Source organism: Lepisma saccharinum, chromosome 1 (assembly GCF_977018435.1).
Source record: "Lepisma saccharinum chromosome 1, izLepSacc3.1, whole genome shotgun sequence".
Taxonomy (NCBI): Eukaryota; Metazoa; Arthropoda; class Insecta; order Zygentoma; family Lepismatidae; genus Lepisma; species Lepisma saccharinum.
The window spans coordinates 3,458,937-3,477,284 of record NC_139229.1 but is presented as its reverse complement, the minus strand read 5'-3'; the positions used below and the strand labels follow the sequence as shown (position 1 = coordinate 3,477,284).

At 38.9% G+C, this 18,348-nt stretch overlaps 2 protein-coding genes across 2 annotated transcripts in view; one reads left to right on the top strand and one right to left on the bottom strand.

Annotated features, from left to right (window-relative positions):
- The window catches only part of Spag1 (Spag1 axonemal dynein assembly factor), a 46,627-nt gene extending 31,679 nt beyond the window's left edge, over positions 1-14,948 (bottom strand). Inside the window, exons 1-5 of the mRNA XM_083128479.1 lie at positions 14,802-14,948; positions 10,055-10,203; positions 7,959-8,118; positions 5,423-5,551; positions 3,305-3,509 (exon numbers count right to left, since the gene is read on the bottom strand). Coding sequence (XP_082984605.1) covers positions 3,305-3,509; positions 5,423-5,551; positions 7,959-8,118; positions 10,055-10,200 — 640 coding nt within the window. The 5' untranslated portion in view covers positions 10,201-10,203; positions 14,802-14,948. The remainder of the gene's footprint in view (positions 1-3,304; positions 3,510-5,422; positions 5,552-7,958; positions 8,119-10,054; positions 10,204-14,801) is intronic.
- Positions 6,834-18,348, top strand: part of LOC145992179 (catechol O-methyltransferase domain-containing protein 1-like) — a 50,342-nt gene continuing 38,827 nt past the window's right edge. The window contains exon 1 of the mRNA XM_083128502.1: positions 6,834-6,863. The gene's annotated coding sequence lies outside the window, so the exon portion shown is untranslated. The remainder of the gene's footprint in view (positions 6,864-18,348) is intronic.

Sequence of the window (18,348 nt, the reverse complement as noted above, 5' to 3'; positions counted from 1 at the left end):
ATATCCCTATATCGGCTAATACTGTTCAAGTACTGTCGGTTATCAGCAAGCCTAATTATAACGATTTAGACTTATTCTTCTAAAGGTATACAGGCAGTAACTCAAGAGTTGAAAATATATGTAGATCAGCGATAGGTCTGTGCTAAAATGAAGTAAAATAGTGCAACCCTACATACAGAAATCTACTTTACAAACAAAATCAAATTAAGGTTTTCATTTCATTAACTCTCCCATGTAATTGCCTGAAACTTGCTTTGTAATGTACAGGGTGTTTCGTAAGTTCGTTTACAACGCTTGGGAGGTGATTGTACGAGTGAAAATAAGGTGGAAAGTTCCTGTAACGAAATTCCGGAAACGGCTTTGTTGTCGAGTTATTGACTCTTGAAAACTTGGGGAAATGATTTTCCGAAGGGAATAATGGCAAAACGGGTGGAGAGAAGTAGTCGGTGTTGGGTGGTCCACTAAGAAATTGGGTACGCTCTTGTCAAAAATCACGCAATGTCGGCGCAAGGGATTCCCCAAAGGATGCGAACGAAGATGTTCACGGGAGTGGGGTGGGTGTGCGTTCTGCGTGAGCTGGCATCGACGAAAATTGGCATGTGTTGAATGGCACCAAAAAAACAAAGAAAATTTCCTGAGCGAAGGGCACCATGACGTAAAAACGTCAGATCACATGGGTGTCCATGTGATCTGACGTTTAGTACCACATTTCCCACTACGGGCGCCAACAGTGTAGGTTTCCTCATGAAGGAGAGCACATGTCTGTGCCATTCGTGCTTCAGGTGCTGTGCCAGCAGCAGGTTGTTAAACATTCACGGTTGAATGGAAAGACGTGAGGTTCTTGGACAGTAGTGTTGGGCAAACATTTGATGTAGCAGTGTTACGTGTTAATTCTTAGCCACAGCCCATCGTGTTCTGTGAAGTGTACTAGTGTTAACGGCCATAAACACTTGTAGCCTGGTGTAAGGGATGGCTGCATACAAGTCCCAAGAGCTGGCGGACATGCATCTGGTTTATGGGGAGGCTGGAGATAATAGCTGTGCTGCAAGGCGTCTGTATGGAGCACGTTTTCCAAATAGGGTGTTACCATCGCACACCTCATTTCAAACTGTAGACACTCGACTTCGGGAAACAGGATCAGTGTTGCCACCTCGTCGAGAAGTTGGACGACCACGAAGTGTGCGAACACGACGGTTTGTGGAAGATGTGCTAACTGCAGTGTTGGAACATCCAGGCACCAGTACGCGCGCACTAGCCCACGAACGAAACACCTCCCATGTGAATGTGTGGCGAGTCCTGGCAGAAGAGGGGATGCAGCCGTACAAATTGAAGAAAGTGCGAGATCTTTTACCTCGGGACTTTGGCCCACGTGAGGACTTTTGCCAATGGTTTCTTCATCAAATTGAAACTATCCCCAATTTTCAGAATACGGTACTATGGACTGATGAGGCTATCTTCACGAAAACTGGTGTGTTCAATAGTAAAAACAGTCATGTTTGGGAACATGAAAATCCACATGCACTGCTAGTGGCACATCATCAGCACAGATTTGCAGTGAATGTGTGGTGTGGAATACTGCATGGCCATTTGATTGGACCGTACATTCTCCCTGCTCGCCTATGTGGACCCACTTATCAAGCATTTCTCAGTGAGGTTTTGCCTGAACTACTAGAGAACGTGCCCTTGACACTGAGACAAAGACTGTGGTTTCAACATAACGGTGCACCCCCACATTTCAATCGGAATGTGCGCCATTTCCTCAATACCGTATTCCACAACCAGTGCATTGGCAGGGGAGGCCCTGTGCGATGGCCACCTCGATCGCCTGATATTACGCCCCTGGATTTCTTCCTCTGGGGAGAGATGAAACGCCTCGTTTATGAAACACCTGTCCTGTCAGCCGAGGACCTCGTTGCCCGTATTAATGTAGCTGCAGCATCGATAGCAGAAACGCCGGGGTTGTTGGGTCACACTAGACAATCCTTGATTCGCCGTTGTCGCCTCTGCTTGGAAGTACATGGTGGACACATTGAAAACCGTCTGTGATGAGGTTCCCTTCACATCTCCATTAAGCATACTGTGTGCCCTTCAGGGTATGCAATCTACGACAGTTCATTTTTTTTCGTTTTTACGTCATGGTGCCCTTCGCTCAGGAAATTTTCTTTGTTTTTTGGTGCCATTCAACACATGCCAATTTTCGTCGATATCAGCTCACGCAGAACGTACACCCACCCCACTCCCGTGAACATCTTCGTTCGCGTCCTTTGGGGAATCCCTTGCGCCGACATTGCACAACATTGCCACATGATTTTTTGACAAGAGCGTACCCAATTTCTTAGTGGACCGCCCAACACCGACGACTTCTCTCCACCCGTTTTGCCATTATTCACTTCAAAAAATCATTTTCCCACGTTTTCAAAGGTCAATAACTCGACAACAAAGCAGTTTCCGGAATTTCGTTACATGAACTTTCCACCTTATTTTCACTCGTACAATCACCTCCCAAGCATTGTAAACGAACTTATGAAACACCCTGTATATGCAAACATTAATCAAGGTGGTGAATGTGAGAGAATCATTGACATTCTTCATGGAACTTCTACCAGCTTACTAGAATATCACAAAAAAATTATATCGAATCATCCCTATGAAATATATAAATATACTACAACAGAAAAGAAGTTACACTCTTGCAGCTTGATATTTTAAATAATGCTACATTATACAGGGTAATTCAAAATGAATGGTGCAACTTTACACAGCTATTATGATGTTACTATTTATGATAGTAAATCAGACAAGGCATCAATATAAAGAAGAACTCTTGAAGTTTTACTCACATGACTCACATTATAAAGATTCAACATGGGAACCACGTGTAACGCAGAAAAGGTCCAAACGATAATCAAGTACTTGCTATACACGAGACAGCAAGTCCTTGTCAAGAATTTCGAAGACACTAACAATTCGCAGTTGTAACTTTGGCAAATCCTTCGCGAGAGTGAAACTTATGCATTACTACTGAAAAGCATGCGGAAATGTCTTTGCACCATTGTGATTGCATCAGTTCTCGATAGCTCCAACACACAATATGCCTTCTGCTGGTCATTAGCTATTTTGTGACACAATAATGATCCTAGTGGAGCATCGGCTAAGCTGAATAAGACCACTGAGTGGGAATAAAACTTCCAGTTTTTTTCATTATATTGATGGCTTGTTTGATTTTCTACCGTAAATGGTTCAGCTTAGATTTTATTGTGAAATGGTGATTATACGAACATTCAGGACAGCATTATACACTTACGAGTTGCTTCAATTATTTCTTGCATTTCATCCAACTTTTTCTTCTTCTGAAGTTTTTCTTTCTTTTCCTTATGTTTGTTATTCCTCTCTACTTCTTCCTTTCTTTGCTCTTCCTCCAACTCCATCTTCAGTAGCTCCTTATCAGCATCATATTTATCCCAAGCTGCATAGTCAAATGAACTAATTCTCTGGGACTTATTTCCAGTCTATAAAGAAAAGAATTTTGCTAAATAACAGCACATAATTTTTAAAATGACGAAACCTGCAAGAAACAAAATGAATGTTAAGAAGTGAATCCATAAAATATCAACGTACAGTGGAACTCAGATTTAACGTTCCCAGGTTTTACATTTTCCTGCATTATACATTCAATCCTGATGGTCCCAACATAGTAAAATGTTATGAAACTTTCTTCCATTTTACATTTTCTTGCATTTGCAGTTTCTCTGGCTTGCTCCCATGAAAAACGTACAAAGATCACCCCGAAATTAATTCCTCCTCTACTGTAAAAAGTTTTTGAAGGAAGAACAATTGGAAAGTTTGTGTGAAAATAGATACACATGTTGGCTACCTATTGTGTGCATTAGTAACATATCGCATTATATGTGTGTAAAGTTTCATTGCAATCTGATAACAATATGAAGAGTCATTAAGGTGGAGGCATTGATCTTTGTAGCGTAATCCGGTCACGGATATCTCCTACAACAGCTGAGGGTTCAACGTGCTGACCCCACATCTCCCCAATTACGAGTTGAAGAACTCCATACCTCTAGGAAGGATTGTGGGAGGGAGACTGGCAGTCGAGAGATAGACCAAGGCCATTCACAAGTGCTGTCACGCCATGGGTTATTATTATTATTATACAGGGTGTTTCCGGGCTGATGATACAAACTTACAGGGATGATGGAGAAGGGCACATGTATATATTTGAGATAAGGAACCCTGGTCTGGAAACGACTTAGTCAAAAGTTATAGGCGAAAATCTGTGTATGAAGATGTAATACTTTTATTACCTGCACAAGTTTCACAAGCTGCTACATCCACAACAGTTGTTCAAAGTGGAATCCCTCGGTTTCGCTGGAGGCATGACATCATCGCACAAAGTTTTGGCATACCCAGGAAGCAAGAATTCTTGCGAGGAGATCCTCTGCAGTCTCGATTCCTGTGACATTGTTCGAACGACCCCAGGGTTGTTCCAACGGGTACGCCAGAACGTTGTGCGATGATGTCATGCCTGCATGGAAGCTGGGGGACGCCACCTTGAACAACTGTTGTGAATGTAGCAGCTTGTGAAACTTGTGCAGATAATGAAAGTATTACATCTTCATACACCGATTTTAGCTTATAACTTTCGACTGTCGTTTCTGGACCAGGGTTCCTTATCTCAAATTGATACATGTGCCCTTCTCCATCATCCCTGAAACTTTGTATCCTCAGCCCGGAAACACCCTGTATTGACTTTCTTACAATCGAGGACCTACTGTATTGCCAATGAAAGTTTGGTCAACACATCGAGCCCCATTGCCTTTGTGATCCACCTTTCTAGACAGTCCTGTATATATACACCCACATAATACTAAAGGGATTTATTTTAACCTTAAGAGACAGGTGGTAAAGCTGTTTCACCAGCATGTGTAAACTGCTTCGGATGGCTGGTAAAGAGTGTCTTAGCAGCACCACATGGCCGCAATTAATGCACTATTTCTTAAGAGCTATACATGATATACACTCCTTGTTGCTACAGATAAAAATAAGCCAAGCCAGAAGTGATGAGAGCCATGATGGTCTAGTCAGTAGGGCATTTGACAGCCCAAGGGAGACCCAGGTTCGATTCCCAGGGTTGGAATTTGTCCAGCCTCGTCCCTGCATAAAGTGGCTCTGGGACTCGCCCAACCTCAAATCAATGGGTAACTGGGGGTTAAAGATGGCCGGAGTGTGGGGCCCTACCCCACACATCCTCTACATGTGTAATCACGGCACGGGGAACTTTACCTTCAACAAGTCAGAAGTGAAATTCTGTGGCATTCACGGCTTAACCAATGGTGTGCCACTTATTCATTGGTTTCAATATAAAGACCAAAAATTATTTAAAATTTTCAAAGAACACAAAAAAGGTTACCTTTTCTTTCTCTTTCGTTTTCTTCTCAATATTCACTCTTCGAATAGATGGCAGAGCAGGTTCATCCACTGCTTCACTACAATCGCACTTAAATTTATCTTCAAGATTCTTCATGTCTGCAGTCCATGCCTACAAATATCGACCTATCAACATCCAGCCATTTTCATAATATTTCAGGAGAGTATTTATAAAATATTACATGAAATTTTGATCTTGCGAATTCCACAATGGTAAAAATTATTTATGCTGTTATTGATGCAAACAAATAAATACAACAAAATGGTTTCATATTAAATGGCTTCTCGTACACTTCATAGAATTGTAACTAGTGTAAACAAATTGATTACCTCAAGACCTCCCCGATGAGTAGTGGTAACATTGCCTTGTAATCAAAGAGGTCCCGAGTTCAATACCTGGTGCAGGCACATTGCAGTGGTTTGCATTCCACTTTAAACTGCAGGTCCATCGTGATTAGCCTTTCTGTGCATAAAGTGACCTCAAAATAAAACAAACTCAAATGGATTACATCAATAATACAAATATAAATTACCATATTTCTGCTCAGTTAATTTTCACCAAATTGTTAATATACCTATAGACTCACAAAAAATAATTGCCCTGGGAACAGTAAACATACACAGTACGGCAATTTGACATCAAGACAAGAACAAGTAACGGGTATCTCACGAACAATTGACGCAGAGCTTGTTGACCTTGAGTGACATTACCGCTTCTGGTGTTGTTGAATGTGGGCACGTGTCGTGAAAGTGCATCGTGATTTCAACATGGAACAAAGAGCAAACATCAAGTTTTGTGCGCTCTTGGGTAAAACTGCTGCAGAAATGTTTCACATGTTGTAGCAAGTCTATAGGGACAATTGTTTATCCTGTACGCAGGTATTTGAATGTCTCAGGCGTTTCAGTGAAGGACGGAAGCCAATTGAACACAACGAGCATCCAGGTGCAGCAGGGACGTTGAGAACACCAAAATTGGTTGACAAAGTGAGGACAATCATTACTGAAGAATGAAATTTCAGACTGACTGTTACTGCTGCATTTTATCTTGAGGTACTGAAATGTTTGATGCAAAGAATAACACGTGAGAGGCCCAAGTATCGGGATGATGGCAGCTGGCGTCTGCTTCATGCCAGTGCCCTAACTCACAAGACTGTAATTGCGAAGAACTTTTTGACCCTAAATCGACTCTGTGTGTTGTCACACCCTGCCTACTCACCGGATCTGGATCCGTGTGATTATTTTTTATTTTCTAAACCAAAATCTGCACTGAGTTTCTACTTTTATGATATACCAACAATCAAGAAGGCTACGACATGGATTTTAAACAGCGTTAAACAAAACGAATTCCAGCAATCCTTCCATGCACGGTAGGCATTGCGCTATGATGTGTGGATGCAGGAGGGTCCTACTTTGAATGATCCCTGGTAAGTAACTTTCTATGAAGACTTATTTATTTTTTACAGCACCAGTCTCGATTTCAAATTGCTGCACTGTGTATATTAGGTAATAAAAAGCCATATAAACAATTTAGGCTCACTGGATATTTCATTATATAAAAATTATATGGGAATAGAAAAATATTACCAAGAAATTACACACTCTCATATATAGCAGGTGAATCACCTAAAACTTGCACCCCAAATATTTCAGAAATGGAAGTGCTATTGATGTGGTTTTTACAGAAATGAAGTGTAACCAAGGGCTCATAATTGTAGCCCATACACAGATTTTTATAATTATTAGAATGTGTATTTATTTTAGAAAGTTACTTTTTTTTCAAATGGAACAATGCCTATTGACAGTAACAAAATGAAACTAGAGTAAATTAGAATGTCAATGGTGTTTCTTTCAGGATTCTAGTACAAGTAGTTTTCGAGCTATCGTAGTTTGAAAATTGTACAGACCGGCAGTTGTCAGTTTCTAAAATAAATACACATTCTGATAATTATAAAAATCTGTGTAAGGGCTACAATGAGTCCTTGGTTACACTTCATTTCTGTGAAAAAAGCACATCAATAGCACCTTCCATTTCTGAAATATTTGGGGAGCAATTCACCTGGTATATATGATACATGTGATGTTCATTACATGAGACGAGACATTCAATGTTTTCAAGGATCATTTGTGAATCGACTTTTTGGTAAATTTTATACAAATTCCATATTGGTCCATTCCTAGAAATTACTAAATAACAGGATTTTTGGATATGTGTTAACTTGTGGAAGATGTGCTTCTAAGAAGTAGCTGTAATAACCAATAATTTAAAATTCCATATTTAAGAAATGCACTAGTATTTGTAGTGGCCAATGTCACCTTAACTAGCTCCTTTTCTACTAGAAATATATAAGAGTCTGAGCCTGTGGAAGACTAATTAGTTTAAAGTTCAATGAAGCCACAGATCCCAGCTTCAAATTCATGAATGTGTCCTTGTATTGTCCCAGGGTTGTAAATAACCTTGAGAGAGAGGTGGCATAATGTAGAAACAAACAACAGGAAAGATATATCTTATAAAGCCATACCTCCATATCTTCTGACAACTTATTCCACTCTGATTTGTCCAACATAGCTTTCGTAAGAACTGGTTCTGCATGGCGTAAGACTTTACTATTTGGCTTGAATTTCTGCAAATGATTTTCGGCAAACTCAGTCAGATGTGGGAACAACCCTTCCTCCTCTGATCTGAAATTTGAAAGCAAGATCTGTTTACATCAATATTAAAAACATAAGAAAAGTTCTGTTTCACTTATACACATCAGGGGGAGTAACAATTTCCCCTAGGTCCTTCTCTCCGAGCACTGTTGCCAGCTTTGCTCTTTTGGAACCAGATCTGGCTCTTTCGTACACTCATTTGCCTGTGAACTGTGGTACCTGCTCCCTGCCCCTTGTTATGCCATCACTGGCTCTGACCCAAAAATACCAACTTTTGCAATGAGTATATAATTTTGCATGTGATTTGATATTGTTATATTGGCTGCATCGCCCCACTCTCTCTTACCTCCTCAGCTGCTTTTTTATAGTGCCATAGCTGACATTAAGATGACATAATATTGTTAACCGGGATTCCTTTATTTCAAATTTCATGCAACCATTGGTGGATTATTGAGATGGGTGATGCCACCAGATCTAGATGGTGAAAATACCCCACCTACACATGAGAACAAACGCTGTTCCATGAAAGCAGACGACGAGACAGAGAACCATAGCGTACAGAGCCAAAACCCTGATGCCCGGCAAAAGAAGGAAGCAATACACCTGCACCAGAATGGTAGAAAGTGAAAGGACCGCATCAACTAGCGCCGCCACGAGCACAAGCGAAAGAAGAAGGAACCATGCCATCCACAGCAAGACAGTACATGCCTGACAAAGCCACCAGCCGGGTGGCAAAACCGATTGCGAGAAAAATTTACAAGGAAAAATGAAAAGTAAGCTTATCAGAGTAAAGAATACCTTGTCATCACTTTGACACCTAAAATTACCATAGGAGGCACTTTATGAAGCCTTCGTTAATCTAGCTCCTTGAAAGTCAACTTTAGCTCTGATTAAGGTGAAACTTAGCTCTTTTATGTACATTGAGTTTGCCAACACTGCCAGGATGGCCGTAAGAGGCAAGGAGAAATGCATTACGCTTATGGGAGCACTGTTTTATTCATTCTCTCGGGAATATCAAACATCCAATGACATGGATGGAAAAAGGACATGTTGAACTGTCTTAGCCATAGGAAAAGTCGAAACTCCCATTTGCTCTCTTGAACAGTCAAGGGTTCTTTTAGTATTAGTGCCCATTCTGACGATATTGAAATAAATGCATAACTGGTGCGTAATTGTCACTCTTCCCCTTAAGGACAAATCTACAAAAAATACTTTTCATTAATTGTGTTGCATATCAAAATATAAATTTCCACACCTGGAGAAGAAACTGGCTAAATTACTATCATACAAAAAGGTACCAATGATTTCGCCACTTGTTCTACATTTGTATTCTTGTGTGGCAACGCCAACCAGACTGCGTTGCCTAGATCGAGTGTCAGACCAACCTCTCTCTGGGGCACTTTTGTGTCATCCCTGACCTTTCGAGCAAATACTGTCAGTTTATATCATATGCATTACAAATACCAACTCTACAACGAGAGCTTTCATTCTCTTAAACCTCCAAATACACGGGGTTGGGCTCCAACATGGTAACAGCGTAAACTTCTGCCAGCCACCTAATATCATTAGTGCTTTCAACTAGAGTTATTCTAACACCGCATCTAGAAAGAGCACATCTTCTCTCATCTTCAGTTGAACAATCTTTTTTTTTTAAGTGGTGGGGATCGAACCTCTGACAAAATTGTGATTTCATTTGGCATTGCTACATAATACTAAAGACTCAAGTTTGATAGATAGCAGAGTCCAAAATTTTAACAATTTTCAATATGTTAATATTAATCCTGTGTGTGCCAGAGAAATAGTTAACTGAATAGTTACTTCAGTTTAATATACATTCTAATAATATTACTGCTTTTTCATTTGGCATCTCCAGAGTTCAACACTTACAATGTTAGTAGCAGCTAAAAGCCAATATCATATGTACTGCACACGAGCTAATTTTGAGAAGAAACTAACGTCACATTACCTTAATATTCTTACAATTCTTTCAAGTTCCTTGACATTCTTACATTTTTCAATGTATGCATAATCCAAGTGTTCAATTGGGATGTCATATTTCTCCAAGAGAGATTGTTTCCTTCCTCTAGAATCTCCCTCTTCCTCCCCCATCATTCACTGAAACAAACAAAATAATAATTTTTTTTTAAAAAAAATGCTTTATGTTACATTCTGCTACTGTCAGAAATTATTTTCTCATAATGTTGGTGTAAACTGAATGATACTTAAAAATAATAGGTTTCTGTTCTAATTGTGTAATTGATTAATTGATTGAATTGGTGTTTTAAGTCCATTTTGTGCACAGTAAGGCTAATCGGGACTGGACCAACAGTTTAAAGTGGGATCCAAACCACTATGTGCCTCCACGGGCATCAAACCCAGGACCCCTTGATTACAAGGCGATGATGCTACCACTGTGCCATCGAGGATGCCTGTAAATCAGTTTTTTAAGTGGGGGGAGGGCAAGAGAGAGCCAACAGCGTGCCATCAGGGAGGCCCGATGTAATGATTTGAATGCAAGTTGTACAGGAAAATGCAGAATGCATTCAGAATACTGTTCAGATATGTTGGTGGAAGTAAATTTCAAATCCAGAGATATCAAATTTGTGTGTAAAAAATATTCATTTGCAAGTAATTATGTTTTGAAAAATAGTTTATGCAAATGACCATGTTCAAAAGTAGCTGCTGTGTGATGTGTGTGTCTTGCACAGAAAGTACTGCATACATATGAATAACATGAAGGAATGTATGGAAAAACTAAGGCAATCAAATATAACAATCCTAACCAACATAAAATGTATAAATATGAAGATGGCAAATACATAGGAGCATCATTATAAACCAAACTTGACCTACCTAATCTATTTGCATAAGCAGATAGTAGTACCATGGAAGATTTCTTCTGCCCAAACAAAAAAAAAATGTAGGATCCCCTTTACCCACGTTCTCCTTTGAGAAAGTGTAACATTTTGCATGCTGTATGAAAATTATGTTGTTTATGAACATTTTCAGTTGTTTAAAGCTTGCAGAAATGTGTTACCAAGAGGTAAAGTATGTCTTAGTGTGAAGCAGAATGCCAAAAGGCTTTGCAAAGTGAATATAGCACTCAACATGATTCCACAACAGCAGCAGATGGGTCGTTGCCTAGTTTCATAAATGTATTATGAAATAAAATAAATCAATACATGAGGGACTGAAAACTTACAAAACTAAAATAGAAGTGAAAGTAACATTAGAAATGTTACATTTATTGGTGTTTATAATTTTATATTGTTAGTTTAGGACTGATAGCAATTTTCAATGATTTTGTCCGGTTAGGAGCGCTAAGTTTGATGGTGTGGTCTTTTGCAAATGCTCTTTAGCTATTTGAGTGTGCATACAAATACATTTTACTAATAAAAAGGAGCAAAATTACTCCATGATGGCAGTTTTTTTACTTACATGGGCAATACTTTAGGATCGAATATCTGTGTTATTTGTTTTTTTCTGTGTACTGGAACCAAATTCATATTACGTAAAACACTGAAATCTGTCGATTAAAAAAATTCAATGTAATTATCGAGGAGGTACAGCGGGTCAACAGCCCCACATTAAGTAAGCACAAAACATATTCAGTATGTGCTTATAGTAGATATTTAATTCAAGACATGTACAAAGTACATGTGTATCATGATGATATCAGAATTACACAATCAGAACCTGGGCCAAATATTATTATTATTATTTATTATTTCCATAGGGTTACAATTAAGCCATACAACATTTCATTTTGAACAAAATTAATACAAATAATGACTTGATGCCCTATATATTAAAAAAAATATGCAAAAGCTACATCTAAGGAAAATGTGATGAATTTACATTAGTATATATAGTGTTCTATAGCAGCAATGAAATAAAGAAAGTTTGAGAGTTATACACATTTAGAAGAAAATAAAGTGTAAAGGTGTGTGGGTTTGGATATATTCCAAATACGATCTGCGGTAACAGTATGGTATAGGGAAAACACATTTCTTCAACTTTACAGGAGAAATTACTTACGGAACTGAGTTTCTGTAGACTTTTGAAAGCTCGGGGAAGTGTTTTCTCCCTTCGTTCAACTGATTCGGCCGGTAAATCATGCATTTTTCGACATTAATGTCTCTTCGATGCACAAAAGCTCTTGCCTCCATTACGTTCGACTACATGAACCAAATGTTCCATGCGTGCAATGACGTAACCCTCGGTCAGTGTTTCCAAACTCGCCATTGTTTTGCCAGACTAACTAACTCCCTAGCCTTCTTAAACCCGAAGGTTCATGGCTGCAGCAACACAGGCCTTGCATCTGTCCCTATCTTGAGCAAGTTCTATATACTCTTTTTCCATACCTAGGTCCATCTTCGTCTTGGTCTTCCTACAGGTCTCTTACCATCAGGTTTCCCAACAAGAATCCTGTAAACTCCTCTTTCCTCTCCCATTCGTGCCACATGGCCTGCCCACCTAAGTCTTCTTGATTTAATTATTCTAATAATATCTGGACATGAATACAAATTATGTAGTTCTAAATTATGTAACCTTCTCCACTGACCTGTCTCCTCATCCCTTTTAGGTCCAAAGATTTTCCTAAGGATCTTATTTTCAAATACTCTCAATTTATGTTCCTCTTTCAATGTAAGGGACCAAGTTTCACATCCATATAATACTACAGGCAAAATTACGGTTTTGTATATTTTAACTTTTAGTTTCTTAGATATTAAACGAGAAGACAAAAGTTTATGAAGAGAGAAGTAATATGCATTTCCTGAATTAAGCCTACTTTTTATTTCCTCTTTAATATAATTTTCATTTGTTAATATTTCTCCTAATTGGAAACGGGTTCAAACGAGTTGTTATCAATAATTAGATTTTGATTATTACCTAACACTTGGTTTCGGCCTGTAAGCATATATTTAGTTTTCTCTTTGTTAACTTACAAACCTATCTCTTTAGCAGTTTTGAAAAATATTTTAGCATTATTCTTAATTGTATCCCCCAGTAAGTCTACATCATCTGCATATGCTAACAACTGAGTCATACCATTTAATTTTAGTCCTTCTTTAGTTTCTTTTACCTTCCTAACAGCATATTCTAAGGCAAAATTAAAAAGCAATGGAGATAATGCATCTCCTTGTTTTAACCCATCATGAATTGTAAATTTGTCAGACATATTAATACCCACACGAATTTTACTTTCTGTTTCACTGATGCATATTTTTATCATACTAACAAGCTTCTTAGGTATTCCAAACTCTACTAATATATTATATAATTTATCTCTTTTGACCGAATCATATGCTTTTTTGAAATCAATGAATAGCTGATGGACATTTTGATCATATTCCCACTTTTTTTCAAGTATCTGTCTGATGTGAAAAATTTGATCTGTAGTTGATCTGTTACGTTTAAATCCACATTGACAATCACCTATAATTTTATTAGCATATGGGGTTAGTCTTGTTAAAAGAATGTTAGATAATATTTTATATGTTGTTGAGAGTAGAGTAATTCCACGGTAATTATTGCAGTTCATTTTATCACCTTTTTTAAACACAGGAACAATTATGGATTCTTTCCACTGTTGAGGGATTTCTTCTCTATTCCATATTAAACAAATTTTGCCAGAACATGACAATTTTAACTATGTTGGCCTAACCTCAAAGAACCTAACCTTGTGTGCATGGTTCGTGGGGCTATCCGTGCATGGTTTGTGGGGCTATCCGTGCATGGTTCGTGGGGCTATTAGAATGGTTTGTGGGGCTATCCGTGAATGGTGTGTGAGGCTACAAGTGCATGGTTTGTGGGGCTATCCATGCATGGTTCGTGGGGTTTTCGAACCCAGAAAAAAATACAAAATGAGTAACACGAAAGTAGGTATTTTTCGGTGAAGAAGGTTGCAACACTGCAAACCCACTGATCATCGACAACATTAGTCAAGATTTCTCCGGCATATTGTGTGTGAGAGGAACGAACTCGATATGTGGAAAATTGAAGCTATTTTCGTGAAAAAAGCAGAATCCCACCTTAAACAATGTTTCGCAATGCATAATAGGTAAGTACGAATGTAAAAAATGACGAAATGAACGAGTGAAATGTGTTTTCCCTATACCATACTGTTACCCGATCTGCTTTAAGAGAGAGTTTCCTTCATTAGGAAAATTCTATTCACTCGTCCATTAACATATAACTGCCTCCAGTAGTATTAATTAAAATTTAGAAGAAATTCAGTTCATGTGTTTTTTCCAATGCGTTTCTAAATCACACTGGAAATATGGTGTCAAGAATTAGGTGAAAATATTCTTGCCAAAAAATACGAATTACCACCAGCAAAACACTATGTTAATGCGAGTATAGACCACGCGTGATGGCATTTATGATCAGTTTCCTCAGTTCGAAATTTCGTTTAATACTTTATTCTTTTCTTTAAAAGAAAAAGAAAACTGGTGGTTCCGAGTTTGTCACGAGTAGCCAGCCAGTTCTTGTTGATAAAATATGTTTCAAATTAAATGTTTTAAACAGTAACAGTTAGAAGCGTTTCACAGTAGTTAAATAGAGACTGTACTGTTGTATTTGTTTGTTAGTTCATTGAGAGAAAAAAACATTTGCTACAACCGGCTGCCTTCACTAAGAGGTTCTGAAATCACAGAGAGTATTTAGTTCAATTGTATGAGAAATATGTAGAAAAACAAACAATAAATTACCTTTGACAAAGTTTGCAAGACAAACAGTAGTAATTATGCAGCTTTTCACGTGTTTGTGCAACAAACTTACACTTACTGACGAACTTCAAAACTAAAACTCATCGGACATCCAATTGCACATGTTTGAAAGTCGACTCACAAGCGCCATATTGGAGTGCCCAAATAACCCGTCGGCATAGCAACAGATGACGTCATGGCGAAAATTGAAAGCTGTTGTGCGAATTCATCTGTTTTCATGGAACGAAAATAAGTTTCTGCTGGTGTTAAGACGGTGTTAAAGGCGGAGCTACTGCGGAGCATGCGCACTCGTCTGGTCCCCCTCGAACATCCGGTTACGCTTAGGATGCTATGGACGTTAATACGAAAGGGCAAAGTGGTGATTCTTTTAAAAGGAAATAGGGTGTCAGCTGTGTAGCATATGGTTGTACAGTTCGATCGGGAACAAATTTATTGAGTCAAGTATCACTTCGTAGGTTTCTGAAGAACGTAGAGAGACGAAACCTGTTGATACAAGCAGAACGAGAAAGGACTGGTACCCGGAAAGGATTTTTACGACTTGCGTTTTGTTACAAACGTGTTGATCGTTTATCTGCGTATTGTGTTGTGGTGAAAAGTACGCCTCTTAGTGAGGTTTCAAACCCAAGCGACACACAACAGCAGTGGTTCGTACCGAAGTGACAAGCGACACAGGCCCATTTAGTCTATAAATAAGCATTTACCGTTCATGGGAAATCAAGTCTCAGGCGGCATAATACACGCTGTTGGGAATTATAGCGACACGTGCAGCTTGTCGTGTCGCTTCGGTTCGAAAAATTTCATTGATCACTGAGAATTCACTTATTTTAAGTGGCACGGAGATTACACACCGAAGCGACAAGCAACAGCCCCTTTACTCTAAAGGAAACAATTCATCTTGCATACGAGTACAACAGAGCGAAGCGACACGATGTATGGTACTGAGAAAACAACAGTCCAGTCCAAGCGACACGTAATGAAGCTTTCAGACTGCAGCGATACGTGTCTCTTGGAAATCAATATTAAAAAACAACAAATTGCAGGTGTCGCTTGTCGCTCGGACTGGGCCGCTTTATCAATACCGTACATTGTGTTGCCCCGGTCTGTTATTTGCGCAAGCGTGACTTGTGAATGGTTTGCTTTAGATCGAATGCCTCTGTGCGAAACCCCGATATCGCTTGAAAACTCCAGTGTTGCTTGAAGTAAATTCGTGCAAGTGAAAGTGGCATACCATATCATAGGTTTTCCCTAAATCGCTCAGGTTGAAAGGCGACGTTGAAAGCACATATATTTACTAGCATTTGTTATGTGTCATTACTTCTGCAGATTTGTTGGCAAAGATTCACTTAAGCATACTTTATAATATAATAATATCACTTGTTTTATAGAATTATCTTTCTCTCACTTTTCCATTTACAAAATAATTCAATATACTTAAACGTTCGTCGTGCGTGTACATGAGATACTTGTATGTACCTAGATTCTGTAGTTTTACGTAGTGTGCTATACAACTGGCGGCCACAAAGACACGTCATATTTTAATAATCTGCTCTGCAGTTGATCATCCGACGGATTCTAGACGTCCACTCCTTCATAGTAGAAGTTTAACAAATACCTTCCTTGACTATCGTCGCATAACTGATGAAAACAAGTGCTCATTTCTTACTTCATATGCTGGTGAATTTGCACTGGCAACAACGGGGACTGGCCTAAACCGGAAGTTCCGGGGGGACCGAGCAAGACCTCACCAATGTTTATGTTTACATTTTTAACACGGTCTATATATTAAATTAGGATACAATAACTTGCTATACTCTTCAGTGAGAAATATGTAATTTTATATATACATATAATAGAAACATTAATATCGGCCCCGAGCCTGTTCGTACAGTGGCGTCTCCATGTGGGCAAACGAGAGGAACGAGTACTCGCGACAGTACCTCCCGAGTAGTTTGCGCGAAGAGAGTAGCTCCTTTATCTTACTCATCCCGGTTCTGTTTCAATGGTTGTTTCTAATCTGCTTTATGCACAGAAAGGCTAATCGAAACTAGACCTACAGTTTAAAAGCGGGATCCGAACAACTGTGGCATGTGCCTCCACCGGATATCGAACACTGGACCTCTTCGACGACTTTATCGGGGAGGCCCTCGCTCTGGTTTCTCGTGGTACATGTTGCCTAGGTGTAATAATGCCATTGTTCAGCAGTAACGAGTTACTTGTACTGCAGATACTGCTGTAAGTTACTTTTTCGAGTAACGATATCTGTAACCTATGTGGTTTTGTAGGGGGGATGGGGGAATTTCCTCCCTCTGGATACTTGTGTCCCCCTTCTGATAGATAAATTCTATCCCTGGGGGAATGATATTTGGAGTGGAAACAAGAAATTATTGGCAACTTAGTTACTTTTTCCCACTTCGCCATTCAATTGCAACATTTTCTGTCAGACAACTGGAATCTCCATTTGTCGAACACAGATGTGGCCACAAGCGCCGCAGCTCTTTTCCTAAAAGTGTCAAAGGAGTGGCCAGGGTTGATCACCACCTCCCCTCTTCCCCTTTCTTTGTCCACAGAATTTGGCAGGAAAAAGCCACCCAAAATGAATGTGGAACTTACAAATGAGTTATCACGTGACTCGAACTTGTCACCACAGGAACGTCTGTATTTATATGAGTGGAACAATAGTGCATGAAGGTAGCTTACATGGAATTTTTGATGTGAGCGCTATTCGCGATTAAAATTACCACCTGAGCGCTAGTGTCGCTTTCAATATGGCCGCTCTAAGTAGGATAAATCTTTGTTCACATTCAGCAGTAGTACAAAATAGCAGCGTGTTGTCATGACTGGTATGGTAGAAAACGTTTAAATTACGCATTTTTTTAAAAATATTGCGAATGCGATGTGAATTCCAGGTGCTCTAACAAACGTGAAGCTGTACTGAGAACTAAGCATTTAATTATTATAGGTAAAAATAACAAGGAAAATGCAGACGAAACTATGTATACGCACTGGTTGTCCAAAGCAGTGCTGTATCATCTGCACGTCATGTAACTGGGGTTCTCGGAAATTGATTGAAAATAAAGGAATTGAAATTGGCCTGTACTTGAAAAGCTGGGACAGAAGAAAATTGCGAATATATCGTTGCAGTTCTTTCTCGAAAGAGAAAGACTGGTTTAATAATAATATTCACGATTTCATAACTAGGCTATACTCACTGAAAAAGGACATCGTACTGAATGAAACAGTAACATTAACATGCCCACTTTTTTCTGGTTACATTTGACATTAATTCATTCTCAAACTATTTTCATCTTCCCTCTTAATCGACTTGCATCTGTTCCAAATTTCACACATACGTAATACCGATAATACATGGACACATTGGGTAAGACGCTTCATGATTTTTCGAAAAAAAGCTTTATTTATAAAGTACAATTTAAAACTTTACTTTCATGGTAATATATATTTATCTCTTGAAAAATAAAGTAAGCAGACTCGTGCATTCTTCGTAATTTTCTTTCCGAATTACAGTGTT